Genomic DNA, 26,133 nt, shown 5'->3' with positions numbered 1-26,133 from the left:
CATTCCATCCTGCCCCCACACTCCACCCCTACCAACCTCTGAGGGAGCAGCCCAAGCAGGCCAGAGGGCAGATAGCCCCAGACAGCCATATCAACAGACAACCATACACACCTCCACTTCATCCATCGTGTACATCCATATCTACATCCAGATTCATTCACCCCTCACCAGTGTTTAACACAGACGTCCATACAGACACATGCATTTACATTATTATGTGTGGACATAATATTGTAAATTGTAAATTACTGTACTGATAGAAAATTATGTAAATTATCATTAATTTGTTGTTGTTCTTTGTTTGTTGTTTTATTTTTAAAACCAAGTACACATGGCATTTTCCCTCTCAGATTAATAAAGTGTATTTCGTTTCATTTTCATTAAATCTTTCTAAGCTGCAGTCCCACAGGAAGATTTATTGTATTTGATAATAATCTTTGCAAACATATTACATTGCCCTCTTTGTTATGTAAATGAGCATAATTATGACAGGGGGCTAAATAAGGCTAAATAATACTTATAGTTTTTGTAGTGCTAACAAAACATTGACAAATTGGTGAAAGTGCCAATGGCTAAATGATGATGAATCAACAACAGAGATTTCAACTACCATAAAAAAGACAGGAATATATATGAGGCATAAGGCGTATTAATGGTCAAGTAATGGGAATGGTCAATGATGGGCAATGAAGGGAGACCACAGTTTGTTGTACAGCTCAGAATATCAGCATCTGATAGTATGAAGCAAAAGAAGTTACAACGCCGCTTTGGGACTTTTCATTGTGATCACAAAGAAAACCTCTGTTCATAATGTCAGAAATAAACTGCCTAACTGCCGTATATAGCAGAGGTGTGTTACTAAAGCAGCATCCAGCTCATCAAAAGCTGAACTCAGAGGAAGCGATCATCCCTTCTACCATTGACATGGTCTTAGCTATAGTTTAGAAAAGTTAGCATCCAATAAACTAGAGACTATTTTGTGGACACATTTCTTCATATGTTTCTTTGTTAGCATTGGGGTGCATGTCAGGGTGGGAGGGGGCCCTGCAGAAAAAGTTTGAGAACCACTGTTCCAGCTGTATGTCTGTTGTAGAATAGTCTGTATAGCCTTTATCATGGAGGGTGGAACTGGTCGTCCATTACGAAGAGCAGGTTCTTCAGTGACCTCCTGTATTTTGCTGACTCAAACATCTCAAGGTTCTGTCCATTGTAGATGTTTAGATACTAAGCATTCTGGCATATCTGGTACTGCTGCTGCTTCGCCAGAAGACAGAGGGTTGCACACTTTACCACAGACTTGTAGATCTGCTCCAGCACTTTGCTGCACACGGATTTAAGCTTCCTCATTAAGTTGAATCTGCTCATTCCCTTCTTCTACACAATGTTGTGTACATGAACTCTTGTTGGTCTTTACCTTCTTCGTGTACTAAACTGATGTTCTTGATTGGAGATCCCAGAAAGCTGACCATCTCATTTTGACTGAAGTAGTTTTGTATAGGTACAATTAAAGTAGATCTTATCCCAGAGAATCTAAACTGCAATGATGTTATTTGTGCTAATGTAAAATTATTTCAACCAACTTAATTATATTGGATATCCTTAGTTAATTACACTGACTCAGCAGCTTTTTTTTTTTTTTTTTTTTTACAAAAATGGCACAATAAATAAATAGAAACTAATGCAAGAAGATAAAAACTATGATCTAATTTAAATGTTTGGAAAGGCAAGAGCCTGGAAGAGATCCAATCAGACTTGAGCTCCATGTGTGTTAAAAAGGAAGGCACACATATTTGATCAATCCTTGGGAAGATGCTACGTTTATCTCCAACCTACTCTCAAAAAATTGTGACACAATGTCAAAACCTGGGAGAAAGAAGAGCCAGTGAGCACATTTTAATAACAGAATGATAATTAATCCACATTGATTATCTCAGTTATAATTACGTCTCAAAAAATTACACCGCAGTTTTTCAAAAATTTAAACTGAATATATTTATGCAGGTAGGATGTTTTGACAATGTAAATGACCACATCAAAGTTTCTTACCTTATACATTTATGCAGGTAAGATACCTCGGCAGTATAAATGAACCCTACCTTATATTTGCCTCCACAGTGTAAATTAATTAATGTTTCTATTATTATGCTATGGAATAATGAAAAACCCAAAATAGTTTGAATTTACCATTTGTAATAAAATATATCAAATTAAATTTTCTGATTGTTTACCTCACAACACGGCAGTACAGCTGTTAAACACGGGCTAAACACGGGTAGCATGGATTTATTAGCGTGTCCTCACCTCACACTAAGATTACATTTCCGTGTTGTAGACATGTGCAGAAAGCATAAGTAGGACATGTGGATGGGTAGGATGAAATGTTAGACCCATCCTCAAATGAAAGATTAGCATGCTTAAGCTAACGTTCCAGTATGAGGTACTTTTGCAAGGCTGTAAATTTAAAGATGCCATAGCTGTAAATATTGTCCATCTCATTTTTACATTAATTCAACAATTTATCTTTTTTAGTGTACTAACTGTAAGTTTGGCTTCTCATCAAAATTCCTCTGTTTCTCCGAACTAAGAGCGCTCTGCCCGCTGTTTCTGCAGATAAGACTCTAACTACTCACAGGGGCTTTGCATGACCCAACTTGAAGAAAAACACAAACCCCTTTAAACCTCTCATGGACAGAAAATGTCAACGCATTTCACTCAAATACAGAAAAAAATTAACATTTGAAAAACATCCAGATTAAATTCTGGGATACATCCAGACTGTCTTCATGCTGCTGTTGGAAATCTGATGCAAGATGTTGCAAAACGTCGGAGTAAATTCCAAGTGTCCCCCCCAGCGTGCTGATCTGAACAAATACTGTTGCAAGGAGACTTACTTATCAGGAGGCACCAATTAATTTGGTAATGACTTCTTCCACTAAGCTTGTTCCAGTCGTGTGTGTGTGTGTGTGAGAGAGAGAGAGAGAGAGAGAGAGAAAGAAAGACATAATCCAGCTGTGTGATAAGTCAGCCAGCAACAGGAGAGTCCAGCTGAACAGGGCAAAGAGATCACTGGGGAAAAGGAGAGGGGAGAAGGAGGAGGGTTGAAAGACAAATATGAGAAAGGTGAAAGCAGGCGAGAGGATAAGAACAGGATGCAAAACATATCAACACCAGGAGGATGAGGAGGAAACACTGGGGATGATGAAATAAAGGCAAAGGAGACTGGGAGGAGCCTGCAATGTTCTAAAATGTTGGTAAAAAGCACATGATGTTGCTTGGAAACTCTTCAAAGGAGAAGCAAAAAACTGGCTGTAAAATAATATAATGATGGCTACCATATTAAGTTTGTTTTCCTAAATTTATTTAGTACATTGCAAATGAGTGGGGTTTAAAAAAACATGCTTTCTGGCTGAGAGGCAGATGAGATTTATGGGATTTTTTTTTATGTGTGTGCCATGACCATTTAGGTATTGTAGAGCCAGAATATGATTAAGATTTCTAAGTAGACAGACTGGAAACACAGAAACAAAGTGAGCAGCTCTCTGTAGATGCTTAGACATACGTCCTGCTTTTTTTGTCTTTTAATTTTCCAGTTTAACCTGGTTTTACTTCAGGACAAACAAAGGCAGTTATAAACCCCTACTTACAATAGTCATCCAAAATGAATAGTCACATATTGGCTTAAATCCAGGTGGTAAAAGTGTCCCATTGGATAACTGTGAAATGGAAGATTATCTTTCAGCTGGAAACTGGTTATTTAACCATAACTGGTGCAATGAATGACATCTAACTATGTTGGAAGGCACATCCTGTGGTCATGGACAGGATGATTCAGACGGGTCAAATTTTTTTGCATGAAGCAAAATAAAAGAAGATCTAAGGAGATGCTGATTCCACTAAAACTGTTAACGGTTAATAACTGCCCAACATGTTACAAACTGCAAGGATAATAGGGAACCATCATCTTTCAGGAAGAAATGTGGTCAGAAAAAAATCCTGAATAATTGTGAACTTTGATCACTTAAATGTTAACTTAAATCAAATAGAAGAAAAACACCAAGCTATGTTTACTAGTGAAAATAGGAGCATTTCCACATGCACAATGCGAAAGGAACTCAAGGGATTGGGACCAAACAGCTGTGTAGCCTCAATAAAACCATTAATCTGTGAGAATGAAAAAGTAAAAAAAAAAAAAAAAAAAAAAAAGCCTTTAGTTTGCTAGGGACCATAAAAGATTGGACTCTGGGGCAGTGGAAGGTCATGTGGTCTGCTGAGTCCAGATTTACCCTGTTCCAGAGTGATGTCAGAACCAGGGTAAAAAGAGAGGCAGAAGAAGTGATGCAGCCATCATGCCTAGTGACTACTGTACAAGCCTGTGGGGGCAGTCTATGATCTGGGCTTGCAGCAGTTGGTTCAGGTCTAGGTTATGTACCCAAAGAATGAGGTCAACTGATACCTGAATATAATGAATGAGCAGATTATTCCATCAATGGATTTTTTCTTCCCTGATAGCACAACCTTATTCCAAGATGGCAATGTTAGGATTCATGGGGCTGAAATTGTGAAAGAGTGGTTCAGGGAACAGGAGACACATGGACTGACCACCACAGAGTCCAGACCTGAACCCAACTGAGAATCTTTGGAGTGTGCTGGAGAAGACTTTGTGCAGTGGTCAGACTCTCCCATCATTACCACAAGATCTTGGAGAAAAAAAATAATGCAACACTGGATGGAAATAAATGTGACATTACTGAAGCTTACTGACACGATTCAAAAGGGAATCCTGCTGTAATCAAAGCTAAATGCGGTTTAACATAAAGAGTGAGTGACTTTTTTGGAACAGGCATTGTATAATAAAGCACTAACACCATCCACTTGTTTTCAACATGAGAACCACTGGTGGTGAAGAGTTGGAATAGCATAATGTAACTTTCTGACCTTAAACATGTCTTTTGACTTGTTTTATTGGCACAGGACCAGTTGCCTAATAGCGTCTCAAAGCTAGGAAACCGCACCTCACAACTTTTTTTTTTTTTTTTCAAACCTGGAACATCACATTACATTACATTAGTTTTTATTACGTGATGCATCACATGCCAGCAACTTGGATATCAAAACATTGACTATTTTGAATGCACATGGCTGATTCATCAAAGAAATGCAAGAGGTCATTATCAGAGGAAGAGAGGAAAAGAACGAGAGAAAAGGACAGAACAACAGATAAGATGAGAGTCAACATCCGACTGACTTGTCTTTGCTTGAAAAGAGAGCTCAGAGTACAGGATGCAAGATGGATGCTGAATTAGTCATTGTTTAGGGGCCTCACTTAGAAATTCTACCAAAGTTCAGTCATGCTACTTTAACCAGCTATTTAGTGGAAAGAAATGACCAAACAGAGCCCAGTGAGAACCAGCCTGAACTGGAAAATCATTTTATTACAAATATGGGGGACTGTTTTTTTTTTTTTGTTTGTTTTTTGTTTTTTTTTTTGTTTTGTTTTGTTTTTTGTTTGTTAATTCCTTGAGGGAAATGTCTGCCTTTGATTGAATAATTTTCTTTGGATGCAGTGATGAAAAGTATACCTGCTGCAACCTACAAGGTAGCATTTGTACTGTGGTGCCTATGGCTTGTAATGTCCAGGCAGATCTCCATGGAGATAGCTCACTTCTTGTTTATTTGCAGGAACACACATTAGTCTTGTTGCCACATAATTCTGACAGGCTGGAAAAACAGCTCAGCTGCTGCCAAAGCTGGAAGGAAAGATGATTAAAAAAAGTTCAGAAATGTGTGATTCTGTAAATTAATATTACTGCCACACCATAAATCACACAGAGGTAATTCTTTATAATTGTGGGTTTAATTAAATGAGTGAGTTGCAGGTGTATTCTTGAATCTTAAAATACATAAAAGATGTGATCAGAAAAACGCATTTATCCTGCTTTCTGACCTCTATCCTCCTTTTTACTTGCAAAGTCAATGGAAAGACGCAGTTAGATGTCTTTTTTTTGTTGTTGACTAGCATTTCATGAGGCATTTTGTCACAGCAGCCTATGACCACAGTGGTTTTCAAACTTCACCATGAAGGAAAATCCCTAGCAGATATGATGCTACTGTAGGGCAATCAGGTGAGTCAGGCTTATCACTTGGTTTAGGTGATAACTGATTAACCAACCATACCCTAAATCATGTCGGGGATTTTGGGGATTTCTACGGCAGATGAGAGGCAGTAATACAAGTTATCTCACTCATTGTTGTAAGTAGAAATAAACAGGGCTGAGCCATATAAAACAATAGATCAGGAACGTCAGTAAATTAATCGAAAGTTTGACAGAGCTCTTCAACAGCAGTGATGCATTTCTTTATCAGATAGGGACATTTCCTTCAGAATTATTTCCACAGGAAATCATAACAGTATGATCATTTTCACAGTATTTTTCACATCACTTACCTCGTCTCCAGATTTTACTTTTATCTACAGCTTGCAGGCCACAGAAACTTTAAGAGCATGAAAAAGGCAGAATGACAAGGGAGTATGTGGTATTCATTAAACGGGATGGGATACTTTCTAGAACCATTACTGAGGTGATGGTAAACAACAAGCTTATTTGACATTGGGTGTTACATAAAATAAGTTACAAACTGGGAAAGAGTGGTTTAAGTTGTTTGGGGTTGGAGGAGGGGAGTGGGAACTCTAGAGGGTGAAAGATTGGAAGGATGTCCTGTTTGGGTCATGTGCCTCAGAGCTTTTTACTGTGGGAAAATGTGTGTGTGTGCATGCGTGTATATAAATATATGTTTTTTTGTGTGTGGTCTGGTTTAGCTAATTGTGAGAACTGAGTTTTGAAGGCCCAATGCTCTTGTAAGATTTAGGATGTCGTCACATTTTTAGTAATTTGGGAGTTGATTGTTATGGTTACGTATGCTGCATCTTACTGAGAACCTCCTTCAACTCATTTAAGGCAAACTCATGTTTTTGCAGATGCAGACCTCCCCCCTCTTAGTGTCTGCATGAATGCACAGCATGTGTGTTTTGTGTGGGTGGAGAAAAACCTCCCCACTCTAAGGCCCCTGTAGAAAAACACATATGCTCAAGAACTTTGCTATTTATTATAAAAACCAAAACATACCCCATGACCCTTGTAGTGATATGTCATACTTTATACTTAGAAAATTGGAACCACTTCTGAAACCATGATGACACAGGAATAAATATAACAAAAGAAACAAAAAAAATTATGTACTTTTTTATTTAAAGGTTTTAAGAACAGAAATTAAAAATCCTCTGGTCATGGTTGTTCTTAAGGTAAATGGACTAAACCTAATGTATAACACTGTCTTCTTTAAAGGAAAGTAATTGAGATAATTGAGAAATTTTGCTTGTATTGTGTATTGTAAAATGTAACACATTTTTGCAGTATATAATATAATATAATATAATATAATATAATATAATATAATATAAACATGTTAAAACAAAACAAATTATGAATAATAAATACAAAAAAAAGATCTATTTTTTTTAAATTATCATATATATGTGAAGTACATTATAAAAATCTGCTTAATTAGGTTCATTTTCAAGTATTTAGTAACAAGACTGGGTGTAGAGCATCCCAGAGAGGCTGAATGTCTCTGAAATAAACATGGAAATAAGTTTACTACTCTACGAGACTGTGTGGGCAAATAATTCAACTGCTTAGGAATTGTTTCTCTCAATGTAAAATAGAAATGTAATAATTTTGTAATCTGCAATACATGTAGAATCTAAAAGATTCAGAAGAAATATCTGTTTGCAAATAACAAAGCTATAACACCATAATCAAAGGCTGGAGGAAATCACAGCATGGGTTCAGGCTCCACACTTCTGAAAACTATTGTCAGAACATTTTGTTTACCACTGCATCGAAAGCTATGAGTTAAAAACCTTGACAAAAGCACACTAATAGTGATCCAGAAAGCAGCTGTTTCTTTGCAGCTTGGATGAACCGAGGTAAAAAGCAAGAATCCATGGTTGTCTGGGAGTCCATTGGTGCACATGGAGGCACCATCATCATCACTGAACAATATACAGATAATGGAGCAGCATGTGCTGTGCATGATGCTCTACCAAGTCCAGCAAATCTGATTACCCTGGGAACGATTCATCATCCAGCATGTTCTCTCTGCATAGGGTATTCTGGTGCATATCCTAAACATCTGTTCTAGCCAAGCAGCTGTAAGTAGCTTGGCACGGGCTGCTACCTTTGGCACCATGACCAGGTTCTTATGTGTGTGGCAGACATCGTCTACAGTGCTGAGACTAGCAACAAACTGACCTGTAAGGCCTCCCTTGAAAGGCCTGGAATGAATCCACGGCCAAACTCCAAACCATCAACCAGCCTGCTCTCTTCAGCTCAGAATGGGATCTGTGAACGGATTTGGGCAAGCAGTTGATGTACCCAGATCATGTAACGCCAACCTCCCTGGGGCTGCATATGGTAGCCGTATCCATTTTTTCTGAGCAGGTTTTATTTGAACTTACAGTTCCCTATGAGGGTCAAATGTAAGCAGCCAATAGAACTGGGATTTCAAGACTTTTTTGTATGCAAGATCCTCACCCTTCTTCTCATTAAGGAGCTACAAAGAGGAAGGTCATCAAATATCCTAAGCAGCTGTCTAACAACTCTTGGCAAGGCCTATGCCACATGAGGACCTGGTCATGGAGGCAAGGGTAGAGTCCATCTTGGAGGAAGGTGCAGCTAGAGGACATACTGTCACCCCACATACACTCCCTGTGAAAGACCTACACCCTTTCTTGGCATTGAAAGAAGTGCAAAGAGGAAAGCTGAAGAATAAGATCTGAATTGTGAGCCAATTCTTCTTTTCTATTCTACAACCATTAGCAGACGCTTTTCTCCAAATCAAACAACATAAGCAAGAAATCAAACAGGAGGGGACGTCATAGTTAAGTGGTAGTCAGACTGCTGTGAGTCCAGTTGGACCCAGGTGCTGTTGTGTACTGCTGGAGGCAGTGTTTTTTTTCCATGTAATAGTCCTTTGTTTAATTACAATATTGTGATTTCATCACACAATATCATCTTGGGCATAAGTGCAGCTTATTCAATAACCATCCAAAGAAGAGTTAAGCTAAGTGTGGAAATGCTCCTTAAACAGCTGAGTCTTTAGCTTGCTCTTAAAAATAAAGAAAAAGGACTCTGCAGATCAGAAAGAGTTCAGCGGATCGTTCCACCACCAGGGAACAAAAGAGGAAACGAGTGCTTGGACACATCAGGACCTGGACAACCCTAGCTGGGCTGCCAGAGTGAAGGTGTCCAAGCTGTAAGACTTAAAGACCTGATTACCTCAGAAAACATCACTGAGGATGGGTCCCAGCACATTTGTGGATCTACAGACCATAAGACAGGACCTCTATGAGCACAGCATTTGTCTGTGTTGCTTTGTTAGTCTTGTAACGGACAGATGGTGAAAACTCATAATGGTGCTTTCCTAAAATATCTGTTTTTTTTTTGTATCACAATACTAGAAACTGACACCAACCTTGAATCGCGTTGTGTATTACCAGCATCTCTTCTATCACAGTAGAGCAGGTTTACATAGAGGCCTGGCACTCTCACACTTCCTGTACTGCTTTTGGTCAAAACCATTGGGTCAACCCACTTCCCTGTATTCTTCTGTCAACTCTGGGAAAAAGCTTTAATATCCTTCCTGCATCTAAGACACTGGCTGACAAGGCCTTGTGAAAAGCCATCCACTAGCGTTATGTCTCCTTCACCGCAGAGTGAACTATTGTCCCCGCTGTTTGCAACTCTAAACGCTGTTGTTTGGTCACCAAAAAGAAACAAAAAACTCTTGTGCTGTTTCCTGGACAGTACTGAATAGAATAAATATTGCCTGATATCTTGCCATTTGTTTGTTTAGGTGGCGTCATTAATGGTACAGGCATTGTTTTGTGGTCAGAGAGTTTGTTGCTGCTGCCAGTTTCGTGCCTCCCAGTCCACCCAAAGGGAGATTAGATGGAGTTTGAGCAGCAGTGTCAACACCACTGACCGTCACTCTCGGACAAAGATGACCACATTGTTTAACCAAGTTTATTTATGATGCAATGATAAGATTTGAAACTTGGTTTTCACTGTATTGTTTCAAAGGTTTACACAGACACACAGTTGTATGCCTGTTTGTATAGGCTGAGATAATACTGTTTTCTTATTAAAAGAATAATGTCTTGATGAAAACAGACACAAATGTACACTCTCCCGTGGTTCTAATATGATGGGAAAACTGGCTGCTATTTTCTTTTTTTTTTTATCTATAATGAGTCCAAATTTAAGATCATTTAATATTTGTCTTTTAGTTTTAAATAATTAAATTCACTGGGTGAATAATAAAAAAAAAAGTCTTTTGGTCAGCCCACTGTCAGGACAAAGACTTTGTCAGAGGTGTTTGTATCTTTTAAAACTCATATAAGTGCAAACCATCACAAAATGACGATCCTCTCCAGGCTGTGGTCATCCCTCAAGGCTGTGAACCTTTTACTTCCACTCAACTTTTTATTTATGTGCTTTGATACATCCGACTTCGTTTGCAATTGTCTTTTATGGCTAATGATGTTTTTTTTTTCTGCACAAGTATCAGGTCAGGAACCTTCACCATGACTGTGAATTCTACTGAAATCGACTGAGAGACCATTTAAATGCTCAGGAGTCCTTTGCAGGCGTTTTGGATTAATTAGCTGATTAGACTGTAGCACTTAGAGGCTACAACACTGAACTTTTTCACATTATTCTAATTTTCTGAAATTTAGACTTTTGGGTTTTCATAAGCTATAAGCCATAATAATCAGAATTCTAACAAATAAATGCTTAAAATTTCTCTCTTTTAATGAGTCTATATATTAGTTTACCCTTTTAAGATTAATTACAGAAAAAAAGCTAAGTTTTGCACAAGTTTTGCACAATATTTTAATTTTTGAGTTTTATCAGTATATTGGTGACTGAGCCTCTTCATGCATAGCAGATGAAAAGTCAAACTTTTATTTAAAAAAAATGATGAAAGCTTAATCTTTTTTTCAGATTGAAGCAGGGTCTGTGGACTTATTTAATCAGAAAAAAATTCTATAAATCCAAATGGTGTCTTAAATAAGGGGTTATAGGATCCATACCATCAGTCTAGTTCTGCCAAGTTTATTACTGATCAGATTAGAAACATCCTTGGCAGATTTCTGTCACTAGCACACATTCCTGTCAAACCTGTTAAACTGACCTATAACCCTGCAATAAATTCCCCCAATGACTGAACTAATTCCAGTGGGTATCAGAACATCATCCTGAATCTGACAATGATTGTAAAGTCAAAATTCTTTGGTTTGCATTTGGTCTGTGGCCTGATGTAACTGTGAGGTTTTAGCAGGAATTTAAACACTCATTTGAAGGCAGCAGTTTACTGTGTTTCCTACAGCTAAATGCAGAGAATCTCCAGCACAAGACAGCCCTTGCACTAATAGTGGATTGATGCCTGCATGCTTTTACACAGTCCTGATATAATGCTGGCACTGCCTTATCTCAGTCTACGGTGTTTCCTAATAGAAATGGCTTAATCCCTGAGAGCTGAAAGAATTACATACGCAATAGACTCCCTTGTGACTGTTTATCTGTAAGAATTGCAAAATTGGTTCTTGCATACAGCCCCCTGAGGAACTTAGTATTGAATAAATGGGAATTGGTCTTTGTATGATACATCTGGTATTCAATCTACACTGATGGAAAATGAAATTTATGTTATTTATTACTTTTATTGGACATATTCTCCATTTTTTACTCAACAAACTCATCACTTATGTTGTAGAAACATGATCCGTTCCTTTGCCTGCATTCCCATATTGAGTAATGTGCTTTCTCAAAAATGAGTCAAACTGACCAATTAGCTCTAAAAATAACAAACCACAGACATACTTAGAAGTGTTCACCATCAAATGGACACATCTAACCATCTGAACCATCATCAGCCATCAACCATCATCACCATGAATCAATCTTTAGCTTTGAAAAAGAAAAAAAAACATAGCAGACTAAGAAGACAAGGAACAACAACTTACATGTTATAGTAAATGTGCTTTACAAATAAACTTGAGATTTAACCTGAACAAAGACATGTATTAGAATGTATTTAGGACCATTTTTTATCTGATTAAACACAGGATAGCTGTAGATTCATCATTATTAAGATCAAAATGTAAACATATAGCTTGTGGTCTGCTGAAAGTTCGGTGAATCTGAAATTCCAACCTCACCATGATGCATGACATTGAGATGGAGGAGCTTTTGTTTGCTCTGTCTGCAAATGACAGCGTTTTATTGATTGTTCTGACAGATTCTTCCTTCCTCTTCTGGTCATAATCGGACATTACGTAGATGCAACGGCAGCTTCTTCTGCCTCTTGTTTTCTTGGTTGTGGGCACGCAGTGATTTGATGCCACCACCAGGTAAGGAATGTGGACCAGAATGTCCTCAAGGGAAGGTATCCTCCAGATTTTCATTGTTTTCCTGATCTAATACACCTGAGTGAAATTAATGGGTTATTGTGATGAAGTTGACAAGAAGCAGTTGAATCCATTTGATTTGATTGAGGTGTGTTGGAGCAAGGAAATAATTAAAACCCACAGGATGGCAGCCCATGAGGACCGGAGTTTGACACCCCTGCGTTAACACGTTCATTTTGCCCTAATTTAGGATAGACTTTACAGAAGAAATGTTGTTCTCCAAACCTTCACAGTGTGCTGTAGGTTGATAATATATCTATGTATGAGAAGCATTGACATTTCTGATTAAAAAGATAGTAAGCATAGGAATACATGTGCAAACCCACTAGAACTGATGTGCATGTGAACCCACCAGCAGGGTTTTAATGACAGAACAAGACAGGGATAAGGGGGAAATGAAATCTTCTGGTCTGATGACCAAATCATGTCTAGACTTCAGGAAGTTGTGTTGACTTAAAAAAAAAAAAAAAAAAACAAGAAGTGGTGTAAAATAACCTTTTACCAAATAATTGAAATGAATACGACCAGGACTTTTTGTGATAACAACTATTATTCATCTAACATAGTTTCAGTGGTACCTGTGACAGGCAGAGATACTGAAATCAAAACTTGAAATATTTTGTCATTGCTGTATTCCTGTTTTTATATTAGATATTTTAAGACTAAGCTTTGAAGTAATGTTGCTGCCTGGAAGGTTTTGGTTTTTAAAGATGAAAAAACTTAATTTCATGCTCCTGCAACACAGTGCAGTGTGGAAAGATAAGAAACAGGATGTGTCGGCAGTTTTCAGTGTTCTCCAGCTCATTTCACTGACTCAAAAACCATTGTGATAACAGTGTGACACAGCAAACAGAGACAGCATGCTCAGTTCCGATTTGAATTTGATTGTGGCTTTATCTTTGGTAAATAACTCAGGGTGCAGATTCTCAAATTAATAAACCCCTTTTCAAACCTGAAGCCAACAGTGTTTTCCTTTATCGATGGTAGCTACGTCAAACACACACCTTTACCAACATCTCCAATGACAGTTTAGATGATTTTTAAAGAGTAATCAGATAATTATAGACCTCAACTGAAATCATGAACAGCTGAAATCAGTAAAACATTAACTCAAATGACCACTGGTTCCACCCAAGGCATGCAGAATAATAATAATGGATTAGATTTCTATAGCACTTTACAATTGTAGCAGGACACACTTGTGTTATTAATGGCTTCCGGCACTTTGCATTTGTCAGCCAGTTACTTTAGGGGAGGACCAGTGGTGTAGTGGTCCCTCGAGAAGTGGGTATACTCTCAATTTTTTTGACCTTTTTTTAGTAGCACAGAAAAACATCTTTTAAGAAAAAGTGACATGCAAGATTCTTTGAATTACTCTTTACCCCAAAAGTATTTGCTTCTTGTCACACGATTTCTGTTGCTCAGAGAGGAAGGGTTATGAAATTGCAAAACCAATACTGGCCCAGAGACTAGAGAGACAGTAATTCATGTAGAGTAAACTATTCCTTATTTTTGATGGAATAATTAATTACTGGAATGACAACTATTCTCTCACCTGATCAGGAACAGTTTGTACTACTGTATCCACAACTGTTTGAGCATGGTCCATGGTCCCACATACAGTACATCAAAATGGACTCACCCACAAAAACATACAACATTTCTCCTTGTCCACTGTTTCAGTAGTCACCCAAACAAGCAACTATCTAACCTTACCCAAATTTTTGTTTCGGATCCCAACAAGGTGTTCCTGGATTTAAAATCTTTTTGTTTGAAATCCACAGGTCTGTCCAGTCAGTATTGATGTCTATCAACAAAACTTACTGAATTACAGGCTATAAATGTAAAGAGAGAAAAAATGACAACATTTAAAGTTGTCATCCATTTTATTCTATTTATTTTATTATCCTAAACGGTCAATTACACACAATGTAGCTGTAGCTTCTGTATATCCGTGACTGCCAACCCCAGACATTGTTTAACAGCATTTACAAGGTCTAGCAAAAAAAAAAAAAAAAAAAAAAAAAAATGTTTTTCACGACTTTCGGGAAGTTGTACCTGCATCTTTAGCTGGTGGCGAAGAGGCAGCGTCTCCTTCCCTGCGAGCATCCCTACTGGGGAACGCAGCGGGCTTGGGTGTCAGGCTTATGTTTGTAGCTGCTGGCTAACTTCATCGGTGTAGCATCGCTAGTATTAGCTAAGCTACATTCACACGGCCGTTTATAACTATAAAAGCTCGTTTTAGTTTGAATGGCTCGGTTCATCGCGTATTCCAAAGGTGAAATTTTAAAGGAAACTTGTAAACGGGTTCGCATAATTTTCCTTGGCTAAAGTTAACCAATGAAATCAGTGAAGGAGTCAATGCTAGCCAATCGGTCTGTGTCAGGTTAATGCTCGGGATATCCACAGTGCATTGTGGGTCCAATCGTCATTTTGGTTAGTTACTCGTAAACAACTCAATATTGTGCTTTGTCTTTGTCTGCAGCTTTATCTTTGATAAAAATGGGACACTCATGTTGTGTGAAAGGCTGCCATACTAAGTCACACAAATTTAATGGTAGAAAAGATGGCCACCTTCTCCTCTTGGAAAAGGGGCTATGGACAGTATGGAAGTGTCACTATAAATTGCCACTACTATGATTTGAGTTGCTGTCTGTCGATAGATGAGGATCAGCAGGTAAAGAATAAAGTTGGGTGTTACTTTTACACCCCTCAAAAGCAAAAAATCCATCCCATTGCAGGAATATTTTATCAGAAACTCTGTGAAAGAATAAAAGTCTGAAACTAGCTAATCTACACCGTATAAGTTCAAATGCCTTCATATGCGTTGGTGGGCGTGGTTTATGCCTGCAAGGCAAGGACCCATCTATTTGCATCTGGAGGGAGGGGCTGTGGGGTTTTTAATAATTTTTAATGATGTAGATAACCTCTCTATGTCACGAAAAACATAACCTGGTTTTACCCTACAGAGGGCGTTAGGAGTCATTTTTACCAACAAAATCCCTTTTAAAAATAAACAAATAAGATTAAAAAAAATTTAACAGTATATGTGATTTTCATGAAAATTAAATATTTCTGTGTTGTTTACAGCTCAAAAAACACATTTTTGATGCACTACCCCTTTAAAGCAGTTTGAAGAGTAAAAGGGAAGGAAAATTTTTATCAGTGGAAACAGTAGAATTGATTTTATAGTGGGTTTTAAGTCATTTAAGGTAAAATTATTCTATCAATGCAAGCAGTGCTTTCTGTGTATCTATAAGCGCTGGTGGGCAGAAAAATTACAGGGTTTAAGGCCATCAGAGGTAGAAAATAATAACAAAAACAAGAGAGTCGGGGGTGCTTAGATGAAATTAGAGGTAAATTTATTACACAGAAACTTGCATTTTATTTCTTAAAAGTCTGGATGTTAAATGGGTTAAGAGTATCTTCTAAAAACTGACTCAGAAACCCAAGTACAATTTCATGTGTTGCAAAGCAATATTAAAATTAAATTTTAAATTTGAATATATAAAAAATTATAAAATAAAATAAAAACCTAAAAATACTGAGGAGGCAATAATTTAAAGTATGTTGATTTTGTGATGATAAAAATATTATCATGGACGATTTATCATTAAGAAAGAGAATAAAACAACTTAAACAACATGAGACTAAGCAGGACACTTTAATATGAGCCATTAGCTCAAGTCAGGACAGAACAGACACATGGTCCTCATCAGTTCTTGTCCATGCTAATGATGCTGACTGCAACATGGTCTGGTCTGCTGCCATGGTAACACAGACTTCCTCCATCTTTTGCTCTGTAACAAGACAAGTAGGTTCCATGTGACATAAATTTAATCAGAGTACAATTATAAACTAATTAAAACCCATCACAGGTGAGAACAAAGTTTTAAAAAGGACAGAATATTAACAGCATTGGGTCCCATGAGGTTTAAACCTGGGTCACATACATGTTCCTTCAGCCATAACTCTGCTACCTCCTTACAGGTGTATGGGGCACTTTGAAGCAGTACAAATTTATTTATTCTATCTCAATGTTTTTAAAGCATAGTTGGAATATAATTATTCAAGATCAGAAAATGTGGACTTTTATTTTAAATTGCTACATTTTGGACCATAAACCCTGCAGTCATTGTACACTGCTATATTGGTGTTTTTTTTGTTTGTTTGTTTGTTTATTTATTTATTTATTTTTTTTTTTACTGTTGCTTGCTTGTTTTTACCCAGGCTTGCTGGGAAGAAAAAAAAAGTTACAGCAGATGCTTCTGAGTGTGCACAACATTATTAAAGCCAGTTTATATAAAACACATCACACACACAAAAAGGTTTGATTCATGATTGCTTTGCATGATATATGGAATATATTTTATAGGAGACATTTGAGCTTAATTAAAATTTCTGTTTCCATATCCACATGTACGCAAGTATTATCATCTCAAAGACTCAAATTAGATTGCTAAATCATATCACTGAAAACTCCTTCCAAGGTATATTTTAAAACTGTGTTTATAACTGTAAAAATCTATAATCAAACATTTGTTAATAAATAACAATAATACAGCTAAATTAATTCTAATAGTATGTTTATTAAAATAACATTATGTATTACTGTTAATAAAAAAGAAAAAAAATATTATTTCTGTTAAATATTTATAAAAAATATACATTCAGAATTTTACTTCAGGAAATTTGAATAAATTAATTTCTATTTTAGTTTATTAATGCAATTTTTCATTAAATGGATGTTTGTTTTTTCAATTTGGTTTAATAATTGAGCAACGACACATTACGTTACATGACGTGCATGTCTTGCGAATGCGAATAGTCACATGGTTAGCTAGTGCAGATGGAGTTTTAGTGTTAAACCTTTTTTTAAATACCATTGTACATGTGGACTCAGACACTGTGTGGGTGAGCGATGTCAGGGATGATCCTTTGATGTTGACTAAAAAGCAGAGCTTGGTCTAGTTTGATTTATAGCTGGCTGGGAATGAAGCGCAAACATTAATCAAACCTCTTTTTTGAGGAATACATTTCAAAGCATCAGTGTGTATTTCTTACTGGTGTGAAAGGCAACACAGATACAGTAGACAGCACAGACAGGGAGCATCACTGTACAGTATGAGGTCTTCGTGTCAGTTCATTGTTGCCTCTGAGGAAAACCCTTCCTTGTAAGTATTACAGTATTTCAACAACAATATCTGATAAGTTACACTCATATAAAACAGTCCTTTGGGGCTCAGGTAGTCACAAATAAAATTCAAGTCCCATATATTTAACAGATAATTCACCGTGTTTGTCTTTGGGCAGTATGTCCTTCCATTCAGTTACCCAGTAAGAACCAACTTCATATTCCTTGAAACAGTACAAAGTCCAGATTTGGCTTCCTTTTAGGCAATCATACAGTGTGATGATAGAATATTTAACAACATCTTCCTCAGTGAGTTTTATTTCCCACCAGTTTAGAGGTCAGTCACTGACTAATGGTACTTTGGCCTTCAGCAGTGATTCAGAGCTACGACAAGAATCTCCAAGGTCAAAAGTCTGGATCCAAGAGCTTTAGGAATGTGTCCCACAGGTCACATTACCCCAGTTAAGTGATGGCATTTCAAACAACTGGCATCCCCTGTACCTCGAAGGAATAGCTCAACATTTTGGGAAATCAAATTGAGCTTCTTATCCAGAGTTAAGAGTCCCTGTGAAAAAGCTATAGCTGCTTAGCTTAGCAGAGAAACAGCTAGTATTGCTCCGCCAAGAGGTAACCAGCTCAACTGGCTGTATGAAGCCCATCAAAACTCACTAATCCAACACATTTCATTTACATTTTTAAATCCACATAAACATGGGATTTAGTCATTTTTCTGGTTCATTGTGACTTTTGGGAGCATCAGTACCCTACTACGGCCTCCAAACACAAATTATGTTTGTTAATTATGAACTTTAGATTATTTGGTAGATTATTATTATCAATTCTTATTATACAGTTTTGCTTTAATTAATTTTTTTATCTTTGGATAACACCTCCAACTCCTAGTCCTGCTAAGCTAAGTTAGCTAGCTGTTAGCTGCTACTCTATATTTACTGTATAGACATAAGGAGTAAGAGTAGTAGCTATCATATTTTATATTACCCTAAAATTATATGGTACATTTGTACATGAGATTCACACTTGTGTTTTTCATACCAAAGATATGGTTCCAAGTTAAGTGACATTCAGCCAATGTCAGAATTATAATAACAAAGAAAACACTTCTTTAAAATGCTGAGCATTCTTTTAGTCTTTTCCAGAGGAGGTCGGAGTGGTTTATGGTGCCACTTAGGGGATAATCTGACCAACAGAAACAGTCTGCACGCCTTTGTTGTGCACCACTGGCCTAAAAGGAAGAGATCAGGCACTTAAATTCAGTCTGTCTCTTCCATCTTTGTGACCTAAGCTAAGAGATCACTCCTCTTGCTGCACCAGACCACAAGTGCAATCATAGCCAAGGTGAGGAAAACTGGGATGAGGATGAGGACGGTGAGTGTCTCATCTGGTGGGTCGACCCATTCCACCTGCTCCATGGTGCAATTGGAGAAAAAGTGCTTGTGTATGCGGATGATGTAACTCTCCACCAGCGGGTTGGGCCAGTAGCAGTTGACGATGTGGGACTTTGTCTCTGTGCAGAGGGTGAAGAGGTGGTACTCACTGGGGAAATAGACAAAGAATACAAAATTACCTCTGATTTAAAGCATGCATTTGCAAACAAGGACACAGTTTAGGGTGTTAAACTTGAATCATACTGGGTGGATTGTTTAATATCAAGACTAAACTTTACATTAGTTGTTTGAGAAAGAGTCTCTGATGGGCACAGAATTATTTCAAACGCCACTTTGGTTTAGTTTATATTAACCTGAGCCTCTGAGATTCTGCAAGTAATCCATCATTGTGTTCAGTGATACACTGCTATTTACTCCCTTTTTTGGCCCACTACCCTTCTCTATTTCTACCGTGTCACTCAGCTGCCTCGGAGCTTTCCAGGCTCAGAGCTCTACTTTGATGAATACATTCAGCTACTCCTAATCCCTCTTTTTCCATCCTGAATTCTCTCTCAAAGCCTTTTTTTCTCTCTCTCATGTCATCTAGGAGCTTGTTTTCTCACTCACTGAACAGTCATTTAGGGAACAGGCTGAGGATCTGAACATGAAATGTCTTGTTTCCCTTCATCACCTGTATCTAAGGCATTGTGCTAAGCCAGATGTTCCTAGATATTTTTAAAACAATGACTGCTGTAATCTGTCATGTCAGATCTGTCTGATGCTACAAGAAAACTGACAAGAAACAGCTTGATATGTTTGGGAATTCCCTTGATGGACTACATTTATATGCACAATAATATTCTGACACTAACCCAATTTAGACCTTACAGTATTTTTTATTACATTAATCTAAATAGTTCAAGCTTGGAGTAAGCATTAAGCTACTGTATGTGAAGTATGCCAACATTAAATATATTGTTTAGAAATGTATGCAATGCATGCCTGAGGCTCCAGAGCTGCTAGTTTGGCTCATACACAAACCCAGTTCCAGCAGATATGGCATGCAGTCTTAGCATGTGAATAGGAACAGAATGCAATGAATTTGCAAATCTCATAAACCCATAATTTACCCCCAAAAGATTGTAAATGACACATTAGATGCTGAAACTGAGACATTTTAACACTTCAAGGAAAATACTAGCTCATTTTGGGTTTGATAGCAACAATACATCTTAAAAAAGTTGACTCAATATACTTGCAAGGGTTAATGGAGGTCTGGACAGAGCATTGAAATTGATTATTGGTTCATTATCTATACCGTTTCATCCATTAAGGGTTGTGGGGAAGCTGGAGCCTAACCCAGCATTTAGCAGGTGAAAGGTGGGGTACACCCTGGACAGGTCACCAGTCCATCGCAGGGCCAACATAGAGAGACAGAAAACCATTCATGCTCACACTCACTCCTAGGGAGAATTTAAAGTAAAGTAAGTAACTTAACATGCGTGTCCTTGGACAGTGGGAGAAAGGGTTACCTGGACACAACCCACACATACATGGAGAGAACATGCAAACTCCACCCAGAAAAGCCATCGTTCAAACCTTCCCCGAGCTGGGGCTCAAACTAGCGACCTTCTTGCTGTGAGGCCGTGGTGCTAACCACCACACTACCATGCAACCCTGGAATTAATCAATGATTAACCATTTCTCATTTAAAAAAAAAAAAAAAAAAAAAAAAAAAACTTCTACATCAGGGGATAAATATCATTTCATTTTAATTTTATAGCACAACTAACAACAGAAATCACATTGAATAATTTAGTTGTTGAACAAAGATGGAACAAAAGAAAAGGTCGTGGCTTCAGGTCAACACATGATACACAAATGCACAACTACGCTAAACTCCCAAATAAGGTAAAACAAATCATATGTCTCATCTATAATATTTTTATTTAACAAGCTCAATAAACTGAGAGCAAACACAGTAGACCCTGAAATTACTCAGTGTAGAAAAGTGATTTTCTTCTTTTATTTATGTAAAATTCATTTGGAATTCAGAATTAGTTCAAAATCGGAAAACAACCCCAAAGATTCAGATTCGTATTGGGTCACAACTTAGTTTAATTTCTGGACTTTATTTCATAGCATTATTGTTGTGGGCAGGAATGAACCTCTGTTCCTTTCTCTGTTGCAGCAGATCTGAAGAAGCCTCTGACTGAACACATGCATTGCTTAATCAGCATGTTATGTAAAGAGTGTGTTGCCCATTATGTTGAGCAACTCCTGGAACATTTTGAATATCAGAAAAAAATATCAGTATTTCAAATATTAATTAAATTATTAGAAACATAATGGTACATTTTCATTTATTTAAACTATACAGATAAACTGAAAATCAACTAACGTTGGAGGTAATTTAAATCATTAGCTAAAAAGTTTATATCTTTTATTTGTTTTAATGGATTTTATTATCAATTATAAACTAAATTTTAGCCCATTTTTATTTGTTTTAGTGGGATCATTTGAATAAAAATGTAAGAACTATAAAACAGAACTGAGGTAGTTTCCCTTGGTTTTTGTCAGGCTGCATGTGTGTGTGTAGCCTAACAGGCAAAACAAAAACCAAATAACCCCCTTAAACGCCATCCAGAGTGCCATGCTATAAGTAAATTAACCAGAAACATTAGGGCAGACAGTCAGTCTCTGACTTGTAAGATAAAAATCTAGATAATTATGTAAAACTGCTGCACATAATTAGCAGACTAACACAAAACAGCAGCCATTACCAGGAGCAATGGATCATTATTACATTAACTCAAAGTTAAGACTGTTTCAACCTGCTGTCCTTCATATAGCACATATAAATTAGGCTCTGATGTCAAGCTGTAGCCATTGCTTTGAAATTACCTTTGCTAAAGTGCTTCAAATCAAATGGACCCTGCTGCCTGTAGTTGGGTATACTGTGTATTTAAACAGTATATGGATATATTGCACTGCATGTAAGAGAAAAAGACTATGCAAGCTAGGAAATGGTTTAGCTATTTTTGTCTGGCTTATTTTGCTTTTTTGAGGAAACAAAAAAAAACTTCCTCCTTTGTCTGAACTCAGCAATAGTATATATTCAAAATGGAAACAGCAAAGTAATTTCAATACAGGCTAGCAGCAGCAGGTTTTAGTGTGTTCAGCGATAATATATGGGCTGATCTCACTATGAGGTGGTTTTTGCCACCGGCTAAAAGCTGAAAAAAGGGACAGCAGAGAGAGCATTTGAATGACTGAGGAAAACAAAATATTAGACAGATGGATGAAAAATGTATGTACCAGGGCTTCGGGCAGATCTGAATGCAGCCTGAAAGGCTGTAGCGTATCACAGACTTTTAAGTTATTTTCTAGTTGCAATACACGGCAATTAACCTGCTTTCCATCCCTCGTTACGTGCAATAATCAGCTGGGAGGGTCAAACATAGAAGAGATTCCTAGCTGCATAAACACATAATATACTCCAACACTGATGTGGAGGTCTCTTCATCAAAAATACAGATATATTTGTATAAATTCACATTAAGGGTCTATGAGTGAATTCAGCTACAGAAGCTACTCTTCTTTTGTGAGTATTTGGAGTCTAATTCGAACATAATGCCACAACATAATATTTCAGTCAGATGTAATAAAATTTAAACCCCCCTTTGAGACATTATCCTGTAGAGCTGCCAGGGAAACTGATATAATAATCCAATCCTTTATGAATCTGAAAGATTACTCATAATATCTGTTTAATGACTGGAAAACTGCAGATTTACATGGATATGTTAAGTCACAAAGCAGTCATTTTAAATGGTGCCACACTTTAAAGTAAATCTAATGGAGAGGCATGTTTGTTGTCAATCTCTTTATTTAATTAACAGGACAGAACTTGTGCAAACTTGCTCATAAGCTATGTTGCTTAGACTCAAAGTCTTACTGAGTATACAGATTGCAGAATAGCTTCTGTCAAGATTTTCACACAACAGGAGACATAAATTCACATGTAAGCAAGTTTATATCCTGTTTTTTAAGTATGAGAAGTTGTTTCTTTGGACGAAGGTGAATCATACCATACAACCCAACTGCTGAAGTAAAAATTTACCATTTTACTGTATCTCTTTACAATATTTCAGAATGTACGAAAGCCAGGAATGGAAGATGCTGCAAAAAAATTTCAACTGAGGTGAATCAAAGCCTTCAGCATGATTAGATTTTTTTTTTTCTTCTTCTTTCTTTTCTTAAACTGTCTGACAAGACAAATGAAGCATCTCTCTGTCTGCTCATGCAGGAGGTCCTTACAACTGAGCTGGTCGTCTCCTCACACTTACTGGCCACTCAAAGTTTGTTTCTTTGCTGTCTCTTCACCATCTTACACAAAAAACTGAGGAAAAAAGTCACTTTTCGGGTGAGGCTCCACCTGTAAATGCAGACACTCTCTTCAACTACAGCAGACAAATCTGAAAAAAAAACCTTAACTTTCATGATTAAAATCTAATTTATTCTGTAAATCAAAAATAATGAGATACTCTATAAAAATGTTTGACTTCGTATCTAAACATTTAGATGTAGCTCATATATGCTTTCTGCATTCTCCAAGCAAATGTTTGGCTTGGCAAAAGTAACAGCATGTCCCCCATACTTAAGATGCAATAAACAGCTTTGGGAGATGTGAGGAGGCCAAAGAGGTTTCACATGGATGCAGCAGAAATTATCCTACAAACAGATATCTGCCAGCTGATGTACGAAACTCTTTCTGAAGTTATTTGTGCACCAGTTCCACATAAACGTATCTAAGCTTGATTCCATTTGCAAACCTGGTTGAATAGTTTGCTCCTTATGAAAATAATATGGCTTAAATGACAAAAAAAATTTAGATTATCTATTATTTAGGGATGATGTGGCTTTACATAATTATGACTGTATGAGAACCATATATTACAGTGAGTAAATTTGTTCATATAACAGTTCTCAAGAACAAAAATCAAAGTGATTATCTTGTATAAAAGTGCTAGAATATACCATTAAATCAACTTAAATGACATAAAGGAACGCAAACAGAACCTTGAGGAGCAGCTAAACACACAGGTCAGATGATTTTAAATGATAAACATTAACGGAGAGAAACCACAGCAGAAAGAAAAGGAAAGTGAAGAGAGAGGATGTTAAAATTTTGCACCATCAACTCAAAAACATGACGAGCTAAATTCTAATTATAAAATAGTCTCTTAGTATTTTGTTCACCATGTTTTTCATCACAGTTTGGGAGATGACATACACATATATATATATATATATATATATATATATATATATATATATATATATGTATATATATATATATATATATATATATATATAGACATATTAGAGGAAGACATACAAGTTTCTCATTCAGATGCAATCATTTCAATGCTTGTTTTTTGTTTGTTTGTTTGTTTGTTTTGTATTGTATAATGTATTTAATGACTTTGCTGAAAAAAGAAATTAAAACGAATGACTGGCACAGGGTTCAAACCACAACACTTTATATACGTAAATAACAGTGCAAAACAACAGCCGTTTCCCTTGTTACTGTGCACACAACATTAAACTTTGCCGCTCTGAAAGCTGTAAACTCTTCAGGGTGGAAAATCAATATGTTTATTTTAAATAATTGACAAAGAGCATAAATGCACGCACAGCTTCTCAGTGGCAGATCTGTAGCCTTTTCTGCACACCAATGAGCTTTGACCGGCTCATTTCACACAAAAAGGTAATGCTAGCTGTGTGTTTGGCCATCAGCGATCACTGCAGGGATGCATGGCTCATTTGTCAAATGGCGGATGCTCAGCAGGGGTCACTGCTTTTTTAAACACGATGCCCTTTGCTCTCTAAATGCAATCCTTCTCACCAATCTCAGCTTCCTTTTGTCCCTTCATACACCCTCGTTCCCTTTTCCTATTGTCTCACTTGCCTCATCTGGTTCAGGTTCAAGTTCCACACCAGCATATATACAAAGTTCAGACACCCGACTTGTTATAAAAACAATACAAAACACAATCTCCTGCAGGCAAAGCCCAGAAAGGCAAACCAGTCTGTGTTCCAGTCTGAAACAAAATTCCCAAAGTTGTCTTAACATCTATCATTTGATTCAACACACCACTGACAGATCACATATAGGTTTAACGGTTGTTTTTGTACTTTAAAATCTATTACGCATAGTCTTTAGATTTAAGGAACTAGTACACTTAATAACCAAGTATCTCTTAAGGAGAAAAACTGAGCCCGGACATTACACTACCCATCCTGCACTCCAGGTAAACCATAAAGGCAAAAAAGAAGCACTTGAAAGAATTTTTTAAAATGATACCACTTAACTATTTATAGATTCACAGTTCTGTATTATGTAATTTCCTTTAAACTAGCAAGCATGAAGGAAGGAAGACTCATCAATCAGTAGCATGTCTGACTTTTCCTCCAAGTAAAAAGTCAGACATGCCCCTAAGTAAAACTGCACAATCAAACTGTCCATATAATCCATTTTAAAAGAAAAAAAGGGCTGGATCTTTTCCGACCTAAGGTTAATTTAGCCAGGTTTGCAAACATAAATTGTGTTGCAAAACAAAACAAACCCCCAAAGAACAATGTTTGGTACTAAAGTGTAATTTCAGTTCTAACATTGGATATTTTAAGGTAGCACTACAGTATGTAACTTTCTGACCGTAACACCATGGCCATCACCATCATCATCTACCTCTGATTAGGCAGTGCCAGGCAGCTGTGAGCTATGTAAGGTAGCAACCCCGATAAAAGCAGTAGAAGTGAACAAGTTGATGCCTAGAAAGCAAAACCAACAAGTCTAGATTTGAATATTGCTTAGAGTACTAACTTTTAGTACAATATGTACTTGTTTAGCTAGGCTACTTTTCAAAAGGGTAATATCGTCTCAAAATAAACACAAGTTGTGCACTAACTTATAGTAATAGCTGCAACATTTGATGCATGTTTTCCTCCTAACGGACACTTTTTAGACTCATAACACAAATCTAATCCTGCAGTGACAGCAAGAATTTAACAAGCTT

General features: G+C 37.0%; 1 protein-coding gene and 1 long non-coding RNA gene across 2 annotated transcripts in view; one reads left to right on the top strand and one right to left on the bottom strand.

Annotated features, from left to right (window-relative positions):
- Positions 1 to 207: 207 nt before the first annotated feature.
- LOC121628966 lies at positions 208 to 16,841 on the top strand. Its single transcript, XR_006008307.1, has 3 exons — positions 208 to 219; positions 4,169 to 4,177; positions 16,763 to 16,841. It is a non-coding gene; the product is annotated as an uncharacterized LOC121628966 (long non-coding RNA).
- A 378-nt stretch (positions 16,842 to 17,219) lies between these two features.
- LOC121629340 (receptor activity-modifying protein 3-like) overlaps positions 17,220 to 26,133 on the bottom strand; it is a 48,484-nt gene continuing 39,570 nt past the window's right edge. Inside the window, exon 4 of the mRNA XM_041969043.1 lies at positions 17,220 to 19,220. Coding sequence (XP_041824977.1) covers positions 18,965 to 19,220 — 256 coding nt within the window. The 3' untranslated portion in view covers positions 17,220 to 18,964. The remainder of the gene's footprint in view (positions 19,221 to 26,133) is intronic.

This window comes from Melanotaenia boesemani, chromosome 18, assembly GCF_017639745.1.
Source record: "Melanotaenia boesemani isolate fMelBoe1 chromosome 18, fMelBoe1.pri, whole genome shotgun sequence".
Lineage (NCBI taxonomy): Eukaryota > Metazoa > Chordata > Actinopteri > Atheriniformes > Melanotaeniidae > Melanotaenia > Melanotaenia boesemani.
This window is presented reverse-complemented; position numbering and strand designations above follow the sequence as displayed.